At 35.0% G+C, this 19,739-nt stretch overlaps 1 protein-coding gene across 1 annotated transcript; it reads right to left on the bottom strand.

Annotated features, from left to right (window-relative positions):
* On the bottom strand, positions 1,242-19,041 carry LOC105161640 (U3 small nucleolar RNA-associated protein 25). Its single transcript, XM_020693905.1, has 25 exons — positions 18,799-19,041; positions 18,592-18,681; positions 18,328-18,472; positions 17,781-17,884; positions 16,359-16,518; positions 14,471-14,612; positions 12,690-12,813; positions 11,689-11,789; positions 11,397-11,528; positions 9,752-9,832; positions 8,788-8,975; positions 7,454-7,523; positions 7,099-7,158; positions 6,961-6,999; positions 6,774-6,862; positions 6,382-6,446; positions 5,991-6,037; positions 5,426-5,485; positions 4,907-4,978; positions 3,972-4,001; positions 3,786-3,880; positions 3,544-3,649; positions 2,586-2,648; positions 2,426-2,497; positions 1,242-1,762 (listed from the first exon to the last, which is right to left on the bottom strand). Exons 1-25 carry the CDS (start codon positions 18,878-18,880, stop codon positions 1,688-1,690), a joined length of 2,292 nt encoding a protein of 763 aa, XP_020549564.1. The 5' UTR covers positions 18,881-19,041; the 3' UTR covers positions 1,242-1,687.

The raw sequence follows: 19,739 nt of genomic DNA, 5'->3' as shown, positions 1-19,739 counted from the left end.
GGAATGCCATGGGCGTGCCCTTCCTCTCAATCGAGTATGAACGGGAGCTCTCTTTCTTTCTTTTTCTCTCTTTTGGTGCAAGAATGCAAGATCTATACATGATTTCTTTTGTATTGAAATATCACCGAATTCAATCATTATACTTCATGTTATTTTAAGCTATATATGTGTGTGTGTGTGTGTGTGTGTTTGTCTATTGTTCTTCACCAATTTTTTCTTTATCCCTCTGTCAGTATAAAATCCTATTTGTCCACACTATATTTTTCTTGTAGTTTGTCCTCCACTCTGCCCTCATTTGGATTAATAACATTATAGGAATGGAAAAAGAAATAGCATCAACTTTCAATAGGTAACGCATACCTCAATCTGGAATCAAGCAACTGAGTAAGAGAGAATGACATAAGAGATAGATTCAAAAACACCCACAAATGTGAAACAGAATTTCCTTTTGTTCACGTGATGAAACAGAGAATATCTTCTCAACTCGCATACATTACCCTCAGTCCCCACCATTGTAGTTGCAAACTTTTGAAACCTAATTTTCTGTAATTGTCCCTTTCTTTAACTATTCTTCGCAGCTCTATATATGTAGTCCTGGTGTAACTTGCACAATCATTCACAAGAAAATGCTCATGTTTAATCATGTGAGAGTCTTTGCATGAAGAGGCAGAGAGTGGAATGTAGCCAGGGATGATTTGCCGGCAAGGGTGTCAAAAACCTTGCATTATCACATATTGCTTTCGGCAAATCATCCTTGGCTATATTTGACTCGCTCCTTCGCATGCAAGGCCCTGTAGATACATGTATTACTACACTAGAGGTGAGATGAACTTAGAACTGCTTCATACTCTTAAGATTGAAACTAAAAGGGTTCTGGAGGCAACACTTCAAGATCAAGCAGAGAAAGTATCTGTACAATGACTCCATGTAGTTTCTTCTTTTGGTGTTCTGTTGGCTGTTTTTTAGTATTTCCATGAGCACTAACCTATTAATTGAATGGCTAACGAATACCCATATACTCTAATCACAATCAATGTCTATAGTCACTTTAAAGGAAAGAAATAGATATCATTAGCAGCTACAAATTTAAGATCTTTTAGCATTACATATAAACAAGGTATGTAAATTTTACTTTTGGACAACGAAAAGGAATTATATCTAGAGGAATATCGCAGATATGGTATCATCACTAATAACCAGGCAAACTAAAGTGAATTCTACTACTCCATAATGAAAGTTGAAGACTGACACAATTGTATTGGACTAACATTTGAACTATTAACTTAAATAAGCTGTGTATATGTGATTCTTACAGATTCCCTGTAACAACTTAAATTTGTAAGGAATATATGCTTCTTTAGCAAAATATTTCTAAACAAGTTAGAAGCCGCACCTCAATATTGTACATATTTTCCAAGTTGAAAGTTCAAGTCTGCTAAGAAGTTATAAGGAAACACCTTTCTGGAACACTCCAGAAGGGAGGGAAATAAGCTCAGATTAAGTCTTTCGGGATTCTGTTGGTGAGATGTAAGCCAGGGATTCTGAAACTCGTTCCATTTTCCCTTGAATCATAGTTGTGGTACATAAGATCTCCAAGCTAAGGTTGACATGCAGCTTTTCACATTGATATGTAGTTGATTCCCTTCTAGTGCTACGCTCCGTCAACTTATGCAGCTTGGAAAAGTTTCTAAGCAAAGACAAAGACACCTTTCTCTGAGTCCACCATCCTTTTGGCAGCAGTCGAACCAACTATTCTTTCAAGCTACATATCAGAAAACAAGACTTGGTTAATACTAGGTTCGTTGAATTAAGTCATGAAAATCACCCAAGACAGAGACTTTGAATTAGAAAAGCATGCAATAGCATGGCAGAACCAAAAGAAAAAGGTAGGAAAAATGTTGATCTAAAGGCAAGTTGAAAAAGATATCTAGGGCCTCAAATATCTTAATTTGGTGATGTAGTAATCCTAACATCCAACTGCATTGTGCTCTGCCGAAATTTATGCAAGAGTCGCTTACATTGCAATATGACAAATCTCAGTTACGGCTATTCTAACACAAGCACTTCGTCATTAACACAACTAGTTGGTTGCAATATCTAAATTTTCGGCAATACTACCACAGTTTTCCGATGTAAAATGAGCATTTGCCTATCACCCTCACAATTGTGACTGGATCATCCCATGCGTCATTTACTGGCATTTCTAGGTAAATTTTGAATATAGAAATGATGAACAGGTTGTGGCAATATGGATCTTACAGATGGTCTTCTCACCTTTCTAAACTGAAGCAAAGGTTTGATAAACCGGAAAGAATCTAAATATAGAAAGAACAAGGAAGATATCGCTCTGTCTCTAAAACTTGTTGATTTCAAAGATTATTGGTCTGCCACACATGTTTATAAGTATTGAGAGGGAGGCTGATACCCGAAGATGATCCAAACGAGAAAATAAGACCGTGCAATTCATGCTGCCAGACTCTTCTAGCAAGTTAACAATCTGCATAATAAGTAAAAGAAAAAGAAGACAGCTATTAATTGTTAGAGAAAAAATGAAATAAATAAATAATCTATAAAAGATGCTTTACCTCTGGATAAAATTCTTTTCTCTCTGGCAGGGAATAGATTATTAAATTCTTTACACCACGAATCTATTCGAAAAGGGGAGAAAAGGAGTAAGAAAACAAATCAAGTATGAAGACGAGAAAAGATTTTAGGTCAGTACATTCACTTTCTCAAAGACCTAGTCAGTGTTTGATGGATGGACATTTAGTAAAACGCTATCTAAAAAACATATATTATCCTAATGCACATATATTAACATCTCAAACCAAGTAATCAACCTGATTAATAGTCTGAATTGTAATAACTGAATATCCAAATACATGGATGCTCATCTGAAGGCTCAATAGTAGTTTCAATATTTAACTATGACAACAAAAAAAGAATCAATGTCTCAGGGCAAACTACTAAATAAAATCCATGCATCTTAAATTAAGCAAAGTCCCACGGTCAGAGCCAAATCTGTCCAAAAAGACTGAATCCTTACTAGTTTCCAGAATATTATATGTGCAAATTTACAATTTGAACTAAATATACTGATTTGAGGTAAAAACACTTCAACTGTTTTCTTTTCAAAACATCAATAACCATGAACTCAAGAAAAAGGGCGAGAGATCCAGTGTCATGCAAGAAATTGCTTAGTGTGAATAGATTGTGATGCGCAGAGTATGAAGCTTCCAGAAAGATATGATGATAACCAGACCCCTCAAAACTAACACTTTTATACAGGTTTTCTCTTCTCTCATTAGCCGTAGCCTCACAAGATCATAGGATATGATATGGTTGCTAAAGAGGCTTCTCAGAAGGATTTTATATAAATGTGCAGCACAGCTGGAAATTGTCCACCATTCATTTAAATTCACAAACTTTAACGCATGTACAGAAAAACTTGTGAAATCTTTAAATATGAGGAAAAAATGAGTGATGAAAGTAATACAGAAACCTACTAATAAAAAAGTTAAGAGTAAACAGGAAAATGAGAACCTTGTATCTGTAGTAGAAATGGGCTCGCTCAGTGTAAAGCATAATTTTCTTTTCTCCTCTGAAAAACTGACCCCGCACATGAGATATATCATTTCGCTTTATATACCTAATTCAAAGATAAAAAATGAATAATTTTTCAAGAATGCCAGCAGATAATAATCGAAACACTGATTGGAGAAAAAACACAAAACAATTTAGCAAAAGCTGCAAAAGAAATAAAAAATAGAAATGATATTTCTTACTCTCCAAACAAGCAGAAGGAGGCAGCTTGTGACTTCAAATAGTTCCTAACTCGTACAAACTCAAAGTAAGAACTAATAAATATCATTACCCCATTCTGCGCAGGAAAGAGTAACATAGAAAGAGTCACTGCATTGTGGATGATTAATTGCAGCACAAGAAAATTTATGCATTCAGCCCCATATTACCTGGATGGAATCTTTTATCTTGGGGAATACCTGCAAAATAATATCTTATCAAAATTTGGCCATCCATTAAAATGATGTTGAGTAAGAGGATGTACAGCACAAAATATACGCAGCAACTGAAGTTGCTACACCATACTACTTATCCTAGTTTGAAGATTCTCAAGCATAATCATGAAACCTTAAGTTGATGAACACAACAAAAGCCTTTATTAAATAAATGAACCACGAAAAATCTCAGAATCAACAACCACTTCTGTCCATGTGTTACGAAGTCAACTAAATATCAAAATAACCAAAAAAAAAACCCCTATGAGTTGAAATGTTGGACTCTATTCCTGAAATAGTGAGCCTTCTAACTTTAGCTATATACAGATAATTATGAGAGTGCTTTGCCACTCTTTCAGAAAATGTTTGGTTCAAGTGTTTCTGCTCTTCGTTTATCCTCCATTTTGCTATTTGTAACTGCAGTTTCCTGCCTATTCTTACCTGATATCAATCAAGATTTACTTCATTTTCTCCTCTTTAACAATGCTAATAATATTCATTTCTCTCGACAAGTCAACAAAATTGATCAAAAAGATAATAATCCATTTAGCAGTAATATTGACAAATATCACAAAAAGCCAACAGTATGCCTCGGTTTCACTTCTTTTGATTGATATAATCAGAACATCATACCAACGTGTTCGCTCATTCAAGCACAAGCATCTTACTGTTTGATTATCACTTAAATTGTTCAGGTAATACTATTCTTTGAAAATAAAGCCACAAAAGAAACTAATTTTATCAATTCCAAAACATACTAAAATCATTTAGGTCAATTGCCCAAAACACTAGTGCTGAAAGTCATCAGACTTGGTTCCATTAATTTATCAGGAATATCTTTTATATTCAACAGTACATGACTGAACCATAAAATTAATATCTTGACAAACCTTTTTGCAAAAGTAATTAAGACGAGCATCATCAGCTTCTGCTATTGATTCCGTATCAAAGCGCTCATAAATCTGCAGGTTAATAATGTGAACTGTAAGAACAGGAATTAATTAACTGGAAGGCCTTGTTTTACCATTTTAAAGTTAAGAGATTTCTAGTAATATTATGTATGCACATGCACATAAACACACATAGGCATGCATACATGCATATATGTAATCTCAGATAATGTCAATTTGAAAGGACATAAATAGAACTTGCAAGCTCAGCCCGACACAAACAGTAAACTTAATCAAAGATAATCATGATTTTTGTCTGGTAATCTGAAGAAAAGAAACTATGAATATTAATCTTCGCTCACATGAAATCCGGTCAAGAAACTTAAATAGTGAATACAAGAAATTCCTGATTGATATACGTGAACCCAGAGATGAGGTCATTTGCCTCGGAGATTTCACTTATTGCAAGATCCCAACTTCTTACAGTATCTAATAGCAATGGCCATGGACTACACTCACCTGTCTTGCTTGAATTAATATTTTTGGAAGAACACCTTTATACTTGCACTCCAATTTGACCTGCAAAACAGAACTTCGTGATAATGGATTCTATTATCAAACAAAGAGATGGAAAGAGTTTGTAATAATTGCTTCTATTACCAAAACCTTGTTCGCACAAGGGTAAGTATTGTCAATATAACAAACTCCATTTACATGCGGAACAAGTTTCTGTTGACGCCAGAAATTTAACTCTAGAGTTCCAACTAGTAGAAAAATACCTAGAAAAATCCCGTGTAGGCAAATCAAGCAATAAGCCTCGCATACACCCAAGGGAAACCCACACCCCAACTTTGGCCTTCAAAGGTTCCTTGAGAGGGTTTCCATTTCACATTGAAACTAATAACCAGTAAGCTAAACTCCCAATGTGGTCAACCAAATATGGGTATCACAGGAGGGATACTGGATATCCAATCCAAAGATAATCCAACCCCAGCAAGGGGAACAAAGAGCATATAAACAATGTTCAGACAAATTTAGGAGCATGCAGCATGCTTTGAACTAGTATATCCAGGACATGACAAACCTTTCCACGATAATTGAGGCAATGCTGATTAAACAAGGCATTGATTTCTGCAAAACCGGAAAGTGGATGTTAACAAAGATGCCAGACCTGACATTACATCATGTAAAAGGAGCAAATCAAAGAGGCATATCGACAGAGCTACCACTCATGTTAAAATTAAAATATGCCCAAGGCTAACTGTTCAAAGAGGAATGACGGGAAAAGTAGATGAGAAAAAGAAAGATAACAGCAAGATACAAATCAGAATGCTACTGGTTATTATTGAATTAAGAAACCAGCTGGGCTAAACAATCATGCTTCTATCTTCCTATGCCATTTAACTCACAGTTGCACCCATCTTTGTAACATCACTACTTGCAAAGAATAAAATAAGTACTCTAAATTTTATTACCTGGACTTATATGAGAACCTAAAATTATTGTTTGCCGATAGAAACGCGCTTGTCCATCTAGGTACCTGAAAATGAAGATGTTTAATTTTTGCAAAAATTCTAATTATTGCCACCGAAGGAAGAATCAAACAACTTGACATGCTAAACAACTTATCGTAATTCATCTTTTATCACCTCTAGTTTTGGCAAGATATCATTGCATCAAATGCATTAAAGTGGGTCTAATCAATTAATGCGTTAGATAACACAGGGTACTAATGATATTTGAATTCAGTAAAGAATGATGGAGGATACCCAAAATTATACTTCTCTTCTAAGATATGTTGTTTGAAACATGAAGAAATTGCAGCCACGGAAAAACATATGACCAGAGGAGCAGCACAGAAACATACCATGGCCTGATGCGCATAATATCAGTTCCATGTTGCTTAGATGGTAATCTATTCAACTGCTCAACAACAGTATTCACATGGGACCAATTCTGGAGGATTTCACAGGAAGAAATAGAGCAAATATAGAATTATCAGTGATACAAAAACAATATGATTAAAGACCTCACTCGCACAGAAACTTACAAACCTGCATTAGCATGATATCGGCGTGGTCAATGATTAAGACCTGTTACACAAATTTTTCTAGCTAATTAGTATATGATAAGATCGAAATTATTAACAACATCATACTAGCATCCGGGATAACTCAAATTGATATGCTCACTTCTATGGAAGAAAGATAATCAACATCTTTTTCTTTTTCAACTTCCGCCTCCCCAATTTTCTGCAGTGGAATATTAGAGAAGCTCAGATCAATCATGCCTATTGCTGCTATATTGCAGGAAAAAATATTCAATAAAGAAATGCAGAAAGACAAGTAAAAAGCAGTATATAATTAATGTACGAAACAAGAAGATATGAGATAATTTTCGCCAACTTCTCACAGAAACAAACATGATTAAGCATCTACAACATATAACATGCATGAACTATTTTGCAACAAAATCTAAAGCACAGCTCTAAATGAATTTAAAAAGTAACCATCTACAGTGAAAAGTTCATGGTAGAGAAAGGTTTACAGTGATCAAGCCCAGAGGAGAAGCAACAATCATGTCCGACGTATAGAAATCCCCGTACAACTTTATACCCCTGCAAAGAGATAAGAAATTCAGAGGTAATAGATACTACCTCAGCTCCTAAATATCCACTTACTGTTGTTAAAAGTCAATTGTATTAACTTCTCAATGCAGTAGTGAACAATTTAGTCAGATTATTGAAAATGTATTTCAGTAGTATTAAACAAAAGACGAAACATAAAGATTTAAAAGTCATACAATATCAAAATTGTCAAAGAATCAGTGTAATAGGTCAAAGATTAGTTTGGGTACTACAGTATCAATTATCCATTCATTTGTTGACTGAGGAACAACATATGCAATAAAATATGACAATAGGAATTGATGCAGGGCACATCAACAACTCACTTTCAGTAAACAGCAGTCCATTCCCAAATATTACCTTTATGAGATAGAAACCCAGTTTGTGGATAGTAACAAGAGTAGACATAGATGTATACCACTTCAAGTTGCTCAAAGCACCGAAATCATGTTTGGATTGAAAATTTTGAACATAAAGAAAGTATTTGAAGTTAAAATCTTCATATTACTCCAACATTGAATGGATTTTGCTCCCCTAATAATGATTAGAAAAAGAGCTGAAAGTAGCTACCAAAGGATTTGACCTAGCAGACATGTGCACATTATTTGTTACCATAAACATCAGTTGAAGGGCACAAATAATTTCAGTGCTGTTATTCAAAACTTTCTGCAGATTATGTAATTCAAGAAAGACTGCAAATTACACAGTGCCTTCTCACAATAAATATTAGTAAATGGATGACCATCTCATTCAAAAGCTTACGCTAATAGAGAGTAAAAACATTTATTAACTAATGTCATCAACAAGTGCCCTCATGTACTGGTAAAGTCTTATTTGCTCCAAGAAAAGCCCATGGAACTTTCTTAAGAGATGGTCACAGTCGAACCATGTCTATCGGGTCAACCTGGCTCACATACATATTCAATGCCAACATTACCTAAAAGCTTTACCTATTAGAGACAAAAAAATCTTTGACATTTTTCTTCCAACAGAAGTAGTGAAGCTTTACCACGCAATAAACTTAAGATATTTATCATCACATGGAGCATGTATGTTAAGCTTCTGCAATGACCAACCATGTACGATGCTAAATTCCTTAGGCTTCCAAGGAAAGAAGTATATGAATCTTTGTCTGTGAGGATCATTGCAGACTTCTATAACTACAGGCCAGGGCGTATTATGATATAAAGAATCAACTAAAAGACACTACAAGAAAGTTCATTTCATTGAGCTATATTAATGCCAGGTGTCTTACTTATTGGTGAACTTTACGCCTATCACAAAGTGATCATTATCATTATCCCTACCAAGCAATGCTTGGAAATCGGGAGGTTTTGCAGACTTCTTGGGTTTAGGGATTTCTGAGTCATCGTCTTCATCTCTGCTCTCAGTTCTTCCAGAACCAAACTCTTCATAGAAGCGCTCCAAATTTTCCACATTAGCCTGTTTAAAACAAAGAGATATCTATAAGGAGGAAAAATTATACTATCATCCAGCGCATTACAGTCAAACAGATATATTTGCAAGAAAAGAGCAAAAGTAATCCTCAAGCAATAAAGTCTTATAGAGTGAAAAGTGAGCACATTCTCGTGCACCATAATTTGAGTATAATAGCGTGACAGACTGTATATTTGAGGAAGAAGAAATTATGGGGGTAAACAGACAAGAAAATGCAGGTGCAGAAAGGCCATCTTATAAAGAGGAGTGCATAATTTGAATCAGAAATACCGTTAAATATAATTACATTATGTATCATCACCATACGAATTCCAACATTACTTTTGACTCCTAGTGCTCTGAGTCTTATAAACACATTAAGTAATCAAAGAAGCCTAAATTGTTTAACAGTAGCTTCAACTAAGTCCCATTATGTTCTATAGGATACGCAATACTGTACAATATAATAAGGCAAAAAAAGGCTCAAGATTTAAAACTTCTCAGTCACCAAATATCTCAAATTCGATGTGTGTTCAGATAAATACCCACAAAACATTTTTCTGGTCCAAGTATAAGCTGAACATCATATTAATGGTTTTACAGCTGATTATATATCATTCCTAGCTTTTGGACACAAACCTACTATTTTTTTTTTAATTTTCTTCACTTGATTTCTAGCAAAAAAGATCTTTCACATGAAAGTTTAAGGTTAGCGGGAGAGTTCTGTGGCATTTTATGCCTCCTTAGCTACTCAAAGCATAATATAAGAGAATTATAGTTACCTTATGCTTGGAAGGAGTCAACTGGATTAATCTCTTGACAACCCTACGTGCAATGCCTGCTAGTGGCAAAAGGATCAGAACCTGAACAAAAGCAAGAAATCAGCAAGGTGAATCCAATGCCACAATGATACCGGACATGCACATGTCACATAGAGAAGAGTATCGGGAAGACCACAAAAGTAATGGAATGGATGGGAGACATGGCCAGACAAGCAGCAGATAGGCATGAGCACACATCACAGGGTTGGCCATGTGCAACACATTGTAAAAGGATGTATGTACGATATCCAATAGGTCTTTGTTTTTTCCCGCTTTTAGTTGATATTTGTGTTTATGTATTGTGTCTAGATGATGTACGCATTAACTATTCTTCTACCTGTCATTCAAGCAGTATCAGTCTGAATGACGCAAAATGCGGCTTAAAACTTTAGAGAAGGTTAGTACTCTCCATTTGTATCACGTGTTTTGGAGAACTCATCAAAAGTCCAGCATTAGAGGAATGTTCCAAAAAGATCAGCAAAGTTGATTATTCAGAACTTATATGCAACAATTCTTTTTATTTCTGACAAGATCCCTAAAGTAATCATAGTCATCCATACTTCTAAACAAATTTATCTCATAAGCTATTACCTGTGTTAATAGAAGGCCTATACCTTAACATCTCCCGGTGGAAATGCGTTACTGGTAATAAAAATGGTTATAATAATATAATAGAATTTTATCCTCATCATATACAACTCAACTAAACTTTTTCTTACCAAGTACACATAAAGAAACTCATCATCTCTTATTCCTAGTCCCTCCCCCCCCCCCCCAACCCAAAAACAAAAAAAGTTACAAACTTCTTCTCTTTTATCAATATCAGTTTCAGGGGGGGGCATCCCCCCCCCAACCCCCCCCCCCCCTCCCCCCCCCCCCCCCCCCACCCCAAAAAAGACAAACAAACAAACAAACACATATTGTGGCAACATACAAGCAAGCAAAATATCGCCACTGGAGACCAATGAGAGCTCCATAGTATCTGAAACACCATTATTAAACCAAGTTATTGACATCTATTTCCATGTATAAAGATGTATATCGTGAGAAAGATGTATAAAGACTTTATCACAAGAAACAATTCAACAAATCCGGTATACAGTTAAAGGATTGTTACATATTATCTTTTTCAACATGCAAAATTGCATCAACTTAGAAGAGCTGCTGCTATAGACCAAGCCCAAACACATTACAACAAAGTCGATGAGAAATTTTATCTCCCAAGTAAATCATTTTCTACAAGTAATCATGCAGCGAAACCCCCAAATAAGCTTTCTGCCATGACATCACAGTGATCCATAAATACAACAAAATCAAATAGAGCATGTCGATTCGAGAATGATGTATGCAAACTGTTTATATCTTCCGTAGAGCAAAGGCAGAGGGACCCAATTCCTATAATGATCAAGCAAGAGGAAAATCACCTAGCAATTAGGCTCTGCATTTTCAGGATACCAATTAGTTAATGACTGGTCTGCTCAGTCATAGACAGCAGATCAAAGTAGAATTATAAAAAAATGTAATAAAGCTGATTTACACAGCTATTCAAAGGATACTTATATTTTATAACTACACCGTTAAAGCCAGTGAAAGAACAAGAACGTACCTTGGGACGGGTGAATCCACGATCAAGATAGGCATCACCTTCAACACTTATTCCCTCCACACTCTCTTGATCTTTAGCCAATTTCCTTTCATTTTTTCCAATAAGATCTCTACTTCTGAAGATATGATTTAACTGCAGAAAATAATCACCTCATTTAATTCATACAAGCTGATGGCAGCTCAGAAATTTATAGCTACAAGGCGAACTAAACAATGCCCATTAGGTGATGATTATATATCTGCTGGTTGAAAACTTGCACATACTCATAAAAACTAAAGGGTCATGTACATACGGAATGCATGAGGTAAGAATCCATGATACTTGAATCTTCTTCCGTTCCTTTGAGGTAAAACGGCTTCTTGTTATGGTGCATTACATCATAATAGCTGTTGCCTAAAAAGGTAAACCACGAATCAGTTTGGCATTAAAATCCATCCACAGTTACCACATAAATCAATATTCCTAAGAACAGAAAGTAAACAATCAAATACAAGTATATATGCAAGGATCGTCAAAGGAATTTTTCAGCCTCTCAAAGCTACTCTCTTCCTGCCCAAACCCAGTAACAAATAAAACAATGGTTAAAAAGATGAAAAGCAACAATGCGAGAAATATTCAGACCAACAGTACATCTTCAGAAACAATAAAGCAGTACTGCTGTGTGGTAATCTGAAACACAAAAAGCAAATCAACACATCAGGTGACAACTTCTCACATTAAAATGGAAGACTTTTCATAAGACATTTCAGAACATCAAATATATCTGGGACTAAATATTTACAAAATACAGCTCCATAACTACTGGTAGTGCTTTATTCAAGCACCAAAACAGACATTGAGATAGCTTATAAATTTGACTGGGGAGTTATGCTCTTTTTTTCTTTTCCTTTACTTTCTCCAAATATTAGAAGGATTCACCATCTAAACATTCTACTGGAATGTAAAGTAAAGGAGGGGCAGATGTGGTACAATTTGGCACTTAAGTTCTCAGCCAATTGCAATGGTGCTAAACCTGTTCTGGGCTAAATGGCATAATCAACCCAGTTAAAGAGTGCTTGTAATCTGAAACTTATGCACGTCTTTCAAGCAGCTCAAGATGACCACAATGGAAACAGTAAACTCCTGACACAGGGCATATGTAATATACCATACAGTTCAGTGAATCAGTAACCACTACTAGTTCTCCATAAGTATCGTGTGCCATAGCAAGCAGAAGACATCTTCAATACAAGACATGAAAGTTATGTAGGAAGACATATGTCTGCTCAATGACAGCTTATTTAATTTACTTACAAATAGAGAAAAACAATCTCTGTGTAGATTGATGAAATTCACTGCCTGCAGTAGCCTTGTAGCTTTCCAACCAATGCTTGTATAACCTTGGCTTTAGGCCATAATTAGAATCCATGTCTGAATCCTACATGTAAAAACTCTTTGTTATGGCAGGTATACAGTGGCTTTAAAGACAATACAAGATGGGGCATATAATTCAATCCCAAACTTAGTGCCTCAGATCCTCTAAAATTTCGACAAAAACAATCAACAATATTATGAAGTCGTGGAAAATGAGAAAAATGAGTGCTACGATCAAATTTCAGGTGGCTGATAAACATCAATGCCCAAGAAACAAGCTACAGATGGGAATTCTGTCTGAAGTCACTACTTCATTAGAGATTACTTAAACAATTTAACCAAGGTTGTGCAATGTATAAAGGCAACGGAAGCTGATGGGGTCATTGAGCTCCTCCACCAGCCTTGTCAACATATCTTTTGTCATTCTCATAACTTCCCGGCCCTGCACCCAGCTTCTACCAACAGGTATGTAATCATCTGCAAGAGGGCTACCCATGTAATACCTCATCAAAATATTATGTTTAATCAACTATTTTTAATTCCTCTTCAGATCCCTGTTTAATAAGAGTTAGGTGGTGATCATTACCCATATATGAGCTCATTCACCCCCCAAATGATAAACTTTAGAGAAGATATCTGAGACCTTGTGCATGATTTTTATGACACTGAAACTGACAACTCAACTGAATATGATTTTCTTTCTCTTTGCAACTAATCCATCTAACAGAACTTACACTTGTCGCTTGGATTCAAAATTTCATGTCTTTCAAGTTGTAACCCCTTTCAAATAATTCAACAATATGTTGTAGATACAATTTCATTAATACTAACTTAGGAGAGGAATTTGATACACGATATCTTAATATTTTGACCGAACAATATTAGCTAAATAAGTTGATTATAAATAGGGTTAATTACACTTAGATCCCCTCTCAAAATGCAAAATTATACTTTCCAAAAGTTCTGAAGTTACACTTAGGCCCCCTCCAAAAATTCACCAATTCACTATTTACACCTCAACCCCAGTCAGTCATTAAGGTTGGATGAAAAATACTAATGTTAGTAAAAAAAAGAATTCTTAAAATTTCAAGTTTACCCTCATTAAACATTCTCATGTAATAATGTTATACTTATAAGGGAAAAATTGTAATGTTGTTATCATCACTCCACATATATATATATATTACATTTATCCCTTTATAAGTACAAAAATATACATGAAAATCTTAAATGAGAGGCAAAATTAATTTCTGTAATTTTTTTTGTTAGCGCTAGCATATTTCATCCATACCCTAGTGGCAGGGTGTCAGGGGTAAAGGAAGAATTTGCGGAGGGGCGTAAATGCAATTTCAAAACTTATGTGGGGGAAAGTGTAATTTCGCATTTTCAAAGGGGGCCTAAGTGTAATTAACCCTAACATATACAACAAGAAAAGCTAGTACTGCAACAAGAACATCCACGGAACAGCATCAACAACCATTTGAATGGCACTTTTTCATTGCTGATTCCAGCAAAAGAAAGGCGTACGAGTTCAATGTGCAACTTTAGTGGTAGCCTACAGACACAGCATAGAACAGTTGATGCCTCAATGGTATCGAAATAAATAACTATGATGATAAAATTTCAATCAAACAACTATAGAATTGAGAATGTGCAATTACAGATGATTAAATGATCACATGAGAAAGCAAGGTGAAAAGAAAGTGAACATGAGAAGAAACCTTGATAAAGCATGCTCCTGTTCCTCTCCAACTGCAATTCGACTTGAGAGCAGGCATCTTCCATGTGTACTTACATTTCCTTTTCATAATATCGTCAACCTCTTCAGATGCTAGTTTGTGACTCAAATGATTGTGAAAGGTACTGCAACGAAGAAACCCACAAGTAAAGTTTTTCATCAGTTGAAACAAAGGAATGATACCGATTAAATCAGTATATATTCGTTTCAATAAGTTACTCAGGCCAACCAAGCACACTTAGAAGACTAGTGAACTTCCTTTGCATAGACTACACTTAACACTAAAAATGTATAAATTAACACTCATAATACTGATCTATAACAAAACAAGGCCCTGTACTTCGCCAATCACCCCATAGACCTTATAAGGCAACTCTATACACTACTTATTAGGAGGGTTCATTAAACCTGGACATCCTCTGAAGTAGTGTAATTACACTTTACCCCCTCAAACTTCAAAAATTACGCCTGGATTGGATCCTTTTCAAAAATGCTCCATTTACAATTATATTCTTGTCAATAGAACTCACATGGATAATGTTGGCATCAACTTTCAATTTTGTCCTCACCCAAGGGTCCCTATAAATTACTAAATAAAATACCGTTCAGTATTTGAAAACTTGTAAAATTGTAAACGTGATGTATTATAATTAGAAGGCACAAAATACTATTATGGAATTATAGGAATTAGAGATGAAAAACATAGCCGTTTGTGTGGTTTTTTATCATTCTATAGATATAGAGTAAGGTTATAACCATTTTTGCACTACGACATAAAACTATTTAGGTCAAGCACTTCTTCTAATGTTGTAAAATAGAAATATAAAAAAGAAAAGTATCTAAAGAAAACAATATGGAAAAAGAAAACAATTGTGATCGTTCTAGGACAACAAAGAATCCCAAAAATTGGTTTTTACAACTGTTGTATAAATTATTGGTATAAACCTAATAATTTTGGTAACTTTCATGCTATTTCTGACCTGTGAGATTGTTTTCCAAGTAATGTACTTAATATGGCGATCAAAACAAGAACTAATTCTTGGTTACCTCATAACTTTTTATATAAAAAATGTTACACATTTTTTAAATATATAAATATTACAAAGCTGTCACCATTTTGAAATATCAACACACCCTATATTAACTTTACAAAGACACTTCTTAGCATTACATAGGCAAATCACATTATAATTAATGTAACATACACCAACAAGAACATATCTATACTAATATATATATATATATAAAGGCTCTGTATACTCACAAACGGCGGTCAGTGACACACTGCACCAATTTTTAAATATGACAATTATACCCCTAAAACAAATATGACAAGCCGGTTACTATTTTTTGTTTGCTTCTTTTTCGTGATTTGTTAGTTTATATATTTTATTCTTATTTATAGTATATTTTAATACATGAAAGATTATTTAATATATGCAAGATGGCATCCAACCAACAGTTAGTATAATAATTATGTGAATGCTAATAACATGAACATAATCAAAGAAAGAAAAGACATAGCTTCTTAAAAATGTAGAGTTTTTCCTAATTAGTCCACCAAGTTTTGTCTCAAAACATTGAAGAACCCACCAAAAAACAATTCTCACCTTCAACTATATAAACATAAGTATTCCTCCCAATTACAAACATTATAAATACATCCACGGGTAGAATGGTCATTTAATTTTTAATAAAATAGGCTATATTTCCAAGTAAATACTTATTAGTTACCAAATTTCCAAGTGCTAGTTCATGCAACCTTTTCCAAGAGAAACCTTTCGCACCATCTAATAATATATATTCAATCTTCCACAGAATGGCATATCACAAACAAAGTATGAACTACTAACAAGTCAACATGAGAAGACCTTATGATGACAGATGGCTGACCATTCACTCTCGGGTCACTTTCTTCATCTGTGTCAGACAGTTCTTCATCATCATCTGATTCAACATGTTCACTCTGTTCCGCACCAGTTTTTGGGCCATTTCCAACAGCGTAACTGCTAGGAGACAGACTTACATTTCCTAAATTCAGGGAAAAAGCAATGAACATTAGAACAATAAAATTATCCTCATCCTCGACTTAAAAATATATGGATCTAAAGAGCAGCTAAGGTAATTTCAACTTCAGAGTTCCAAGACTTTTAAACAGAAAAGAAATGAGTATTGTTCTCTTCACAAGTGTGATGATTGAAGCAATTCATGAGATAGCATCTTAGAGTACTGGATGGCATACGATAACACATTAGTACTTCCTAAAGACTAGTTACAAACTCTTTCACGATATGTTCAGACTATTCTTAGTCATTGCTTCGGCATGGCCTTGTCTGATAGGCTATTGAGGAGACGGTGTACATTTGTGGTTAATTAAACTATTGTACAAATTCTGTCATGCGTATACTCATTGACAACTTCATAACTTCTCTTGAACATCCTTTACTTAGGCGTATACAACAACTAGTGACTTACCAAACGTAGCCTTTCTACTAAATACCGATTTAACAATGGGTGATTTACATGCCTAGTCTCTTCCAATTGCAAACTCAGAAAATGTCTGCCATGATGCAACATGTAGCAACCTAGCCAAATCCGCATATTGTCCATAAGTACATTATGGCTGGTACTATGAAGATGCCAGTCGTGGAAGTCCCAGAAGTGAATGTGTATGAAACATATAAAACCTAAGCAATTTCAATTCAAGTTCAGTATCCAGATTCATGATGCTAACAAAAAGTTGGGACTCCTCTGGGCAGCAAGAGCGAGAGAGAGAATGAAGAAGCTTGGCTCACCAAATCACTATTCCACTATATACTGTTAATAGTTTTCCACACATGAGTACATTATTTGATCTTTTAGATACCGTCTATGGGATGACTATTTATTTTCCACCTTAAAATTGGAAATCCTTTAAAGCTAATGCAATAATTGTAGATTGAAGTGAACTTTGCATTCTAGAATGGCGCAACTTTTAAATTCAACCTGACAAGATCATATTGCCAAATTCCTCATAGTCAATGCAATCAAGAATCATCACTTTTAACCCAAAGAGCATCTAAGAACAAGCCACTGTATTTACAGGGTGAAGTCATCAACTAGGATTTTTTCAAGTTATAGTCATAGACTGCTCTAGTTCTGTTTACCATAGACATGGATATAGTCAGATTAATGTCTCTTCTAGATTAATAAAAAACCTCAAATTTTTTAGCTCCAAACCCAGAGCATAACAAGGAGTTTGGCTTGTGCGTGCATTATAATAGAGAAGTCTGAAGTTTTTGGTCTATTATTACCATTCTCACCGTCATCCTCTTCCTCCGACTCACTAAGAGATTCTGCATCACTATCTTCATCTTCATCTTCATCTGAGTCGCTTTCCCCTTGTTCTTCTCTTTGCCTACTCAGAACAGAATCATCAAATAAAAATATATAATAACTAAAAGGATCCAAAATATTTACTAAATGAAGAAAAACGAAATTTCATGTCATAACACCATTAGTTACTTAAAAATTCTAATGTGACTCATTTTTCATTGGACTCCAGTATCATTACAAAGGCATTATTGCTTTTGGTCTGTTTGTTTTCAAAAGAATTTTGAGGAGCATAAACTTCATAATACAATAATGAGAGAAATAATTAGAAAACAGTGAAATTAGTTTTCCAAAAAAACCCTTCTCTTTGCCCAAACAACAGCAGTGACATACAAAAACAGATGTTAGAACATAAACACCGAAACCCAAATTCCAGCATGTAGTCCTCATCACAAGTTCCTAACCAATTTAATTCAAATAGATAGCGACTGAAATAAGAAAACCTTCAACCAGAGAGTTGAGTTTTACCTTCTCCTCAAAGCATTTGCAACAGATACATTGCGCGACCCCAGCTTCTTCAACAAATCATCATACATTGTAGGCTCTCTATATGAAAGTTTTCCCGCTTCTTCCAACTCAGAATCTCCATCCACCTGCTCCTCAGACAACTCCTCTGTATCCATAAAGAGTAACCGTCACAGTTCAATGGAAACAACAACAAAATACTACATCAATTAAAAAAAAAGAAAAAAATTACTCTCCACTTAAAAAACACTTGAACTCTCAACTTGCCTGAGTCGTCAATCTCCGCCGGAAAGTCCTCCTCATATCTGACAGGCTTCTTTTCTGCACTTTTCCTTGCTTTACTCGGTCTACTATACCCTACTCCATAAATTCAGAAACCAAACAGTTTATAGACAACAACAAACGCAAAGGGGAGAAAAGTAGCTAAAAAAAAAAGCTTCAACATTATGCAATACACATGGTGTCTATACACACCGCCTCTCTTTATCTTCCTCAACTTTGCGCGTGGGATATCCTCCTTGGACCTCCGAGAACTGTGTCGCTTTAGGGTTCTCATGGTGTGAAAGAAGAATGGCGACGGAGCAGGAGTTGGGTTTGGCGGCAACCAGTGCAAAAGGTTTTAAAAGCCGGCCGGTGGTCTTGGTTAGACCGGTTGAGAAGGGAACCGGCTCTTAAACCCCACGCCGTCCGCTGAGAATCTTGTTCAATGCTCAATTGCTGACAGAGCGCAAAAGTAAATTAGGGCTGAAATTAATTAATAATTTTTTTACTTTATGTCAAATTTAAATTGACCAAATTCATCTAATTCTAATATAATATAAAGCGATTATTTGAATTTAATCGAAATAAAGAAAATATCTTTTAGTAGCTGATATTGATGTATTGATAATTTCTTGTCAAATAAATGTATTATTGAAAGTCAACGAATATACAATTCATTATGCAAAATATTATTACGTCTCCTAATATCAAAATGTTTTTCATAATGTACCGCATTTCTCTATATTTTCATCCACACATACCGATTGCATTGAATGCTCTGATACAGTGCCTTTCCAACTAAATTCAATCCATCTATCTCTCTCCCTCCTCTATTACAAAGTGGCTGAGTTGATGTTTTGTTTTTCTCCATTGCCAAAATTGTCAAAATGCATTGTAATCCTTCATACCAAAATTGCTTGTAAACATGTTACCATAGAAATAACTAAAGATCTTGAAAATTGTAAGTAAACATGTTACTGCGAATCAATTCCCAATTAATTGAGACAATTGACTGGTTAGATATTACTTTTCTCTCCGCACCATCTTTAAGAACTTGACGAGCAAGATAATTTAACACGAAATTACAAAAATATGGTCCGTTGGCTGGTGCCATTCTGATTTTATTTTTTTTTATTGGGGGGGGGGGGGGGGGT

Source organism: Sesamum indicum, linkage group LG5, assembly GCF_000512975.1.
Source record: "Sesamum indicum cultivar Zhongzhi No. 13 linkage group LG5, S_indicum_v1.0, whole genome shotgun sequence".
Classification (NCBI taxonomy): domain Eukaryota; kingdom Viridiplantae; phylum Streptophyta; class Magnoliopsida; order Lamiales; family Pedaliaceae; genus Sesamum; species Sesamum indicum.
The sequence above is the reverse complement of the archived record's forward strand: the minus strand, read 5'-3'. Positions and strand labels throughout refer to the sequence as shown.

What these genes read in the sequence shown, in the direction of transcription:
- LOC105161640 (XM_020693905.1), bottom strand. Translation starts at nt 18,880, where the DNA reads ATGAGAACCCTAAAGCGACACAGTTCTCGGAGGTCCAAGGAGGATATC. An exon ending in GAGGAAGATAAAGAGAGGCG is followed by an intron (nt 18,682 to 18,798) that starts GTGTGTATAGAC and finishes TTTATGGAGTAG; the next exon opens with GGTATAGTAGACCGAGTAAA. An exon ending in AGAGGATGACGGTGAGAATG is followed by an intron (nt 16,519 to 17,780) that starts GTAATAATAGAC and finishes CCCTGAATTTAG; the next exon opens with GAAATGTAAGTCTGTCTCCT.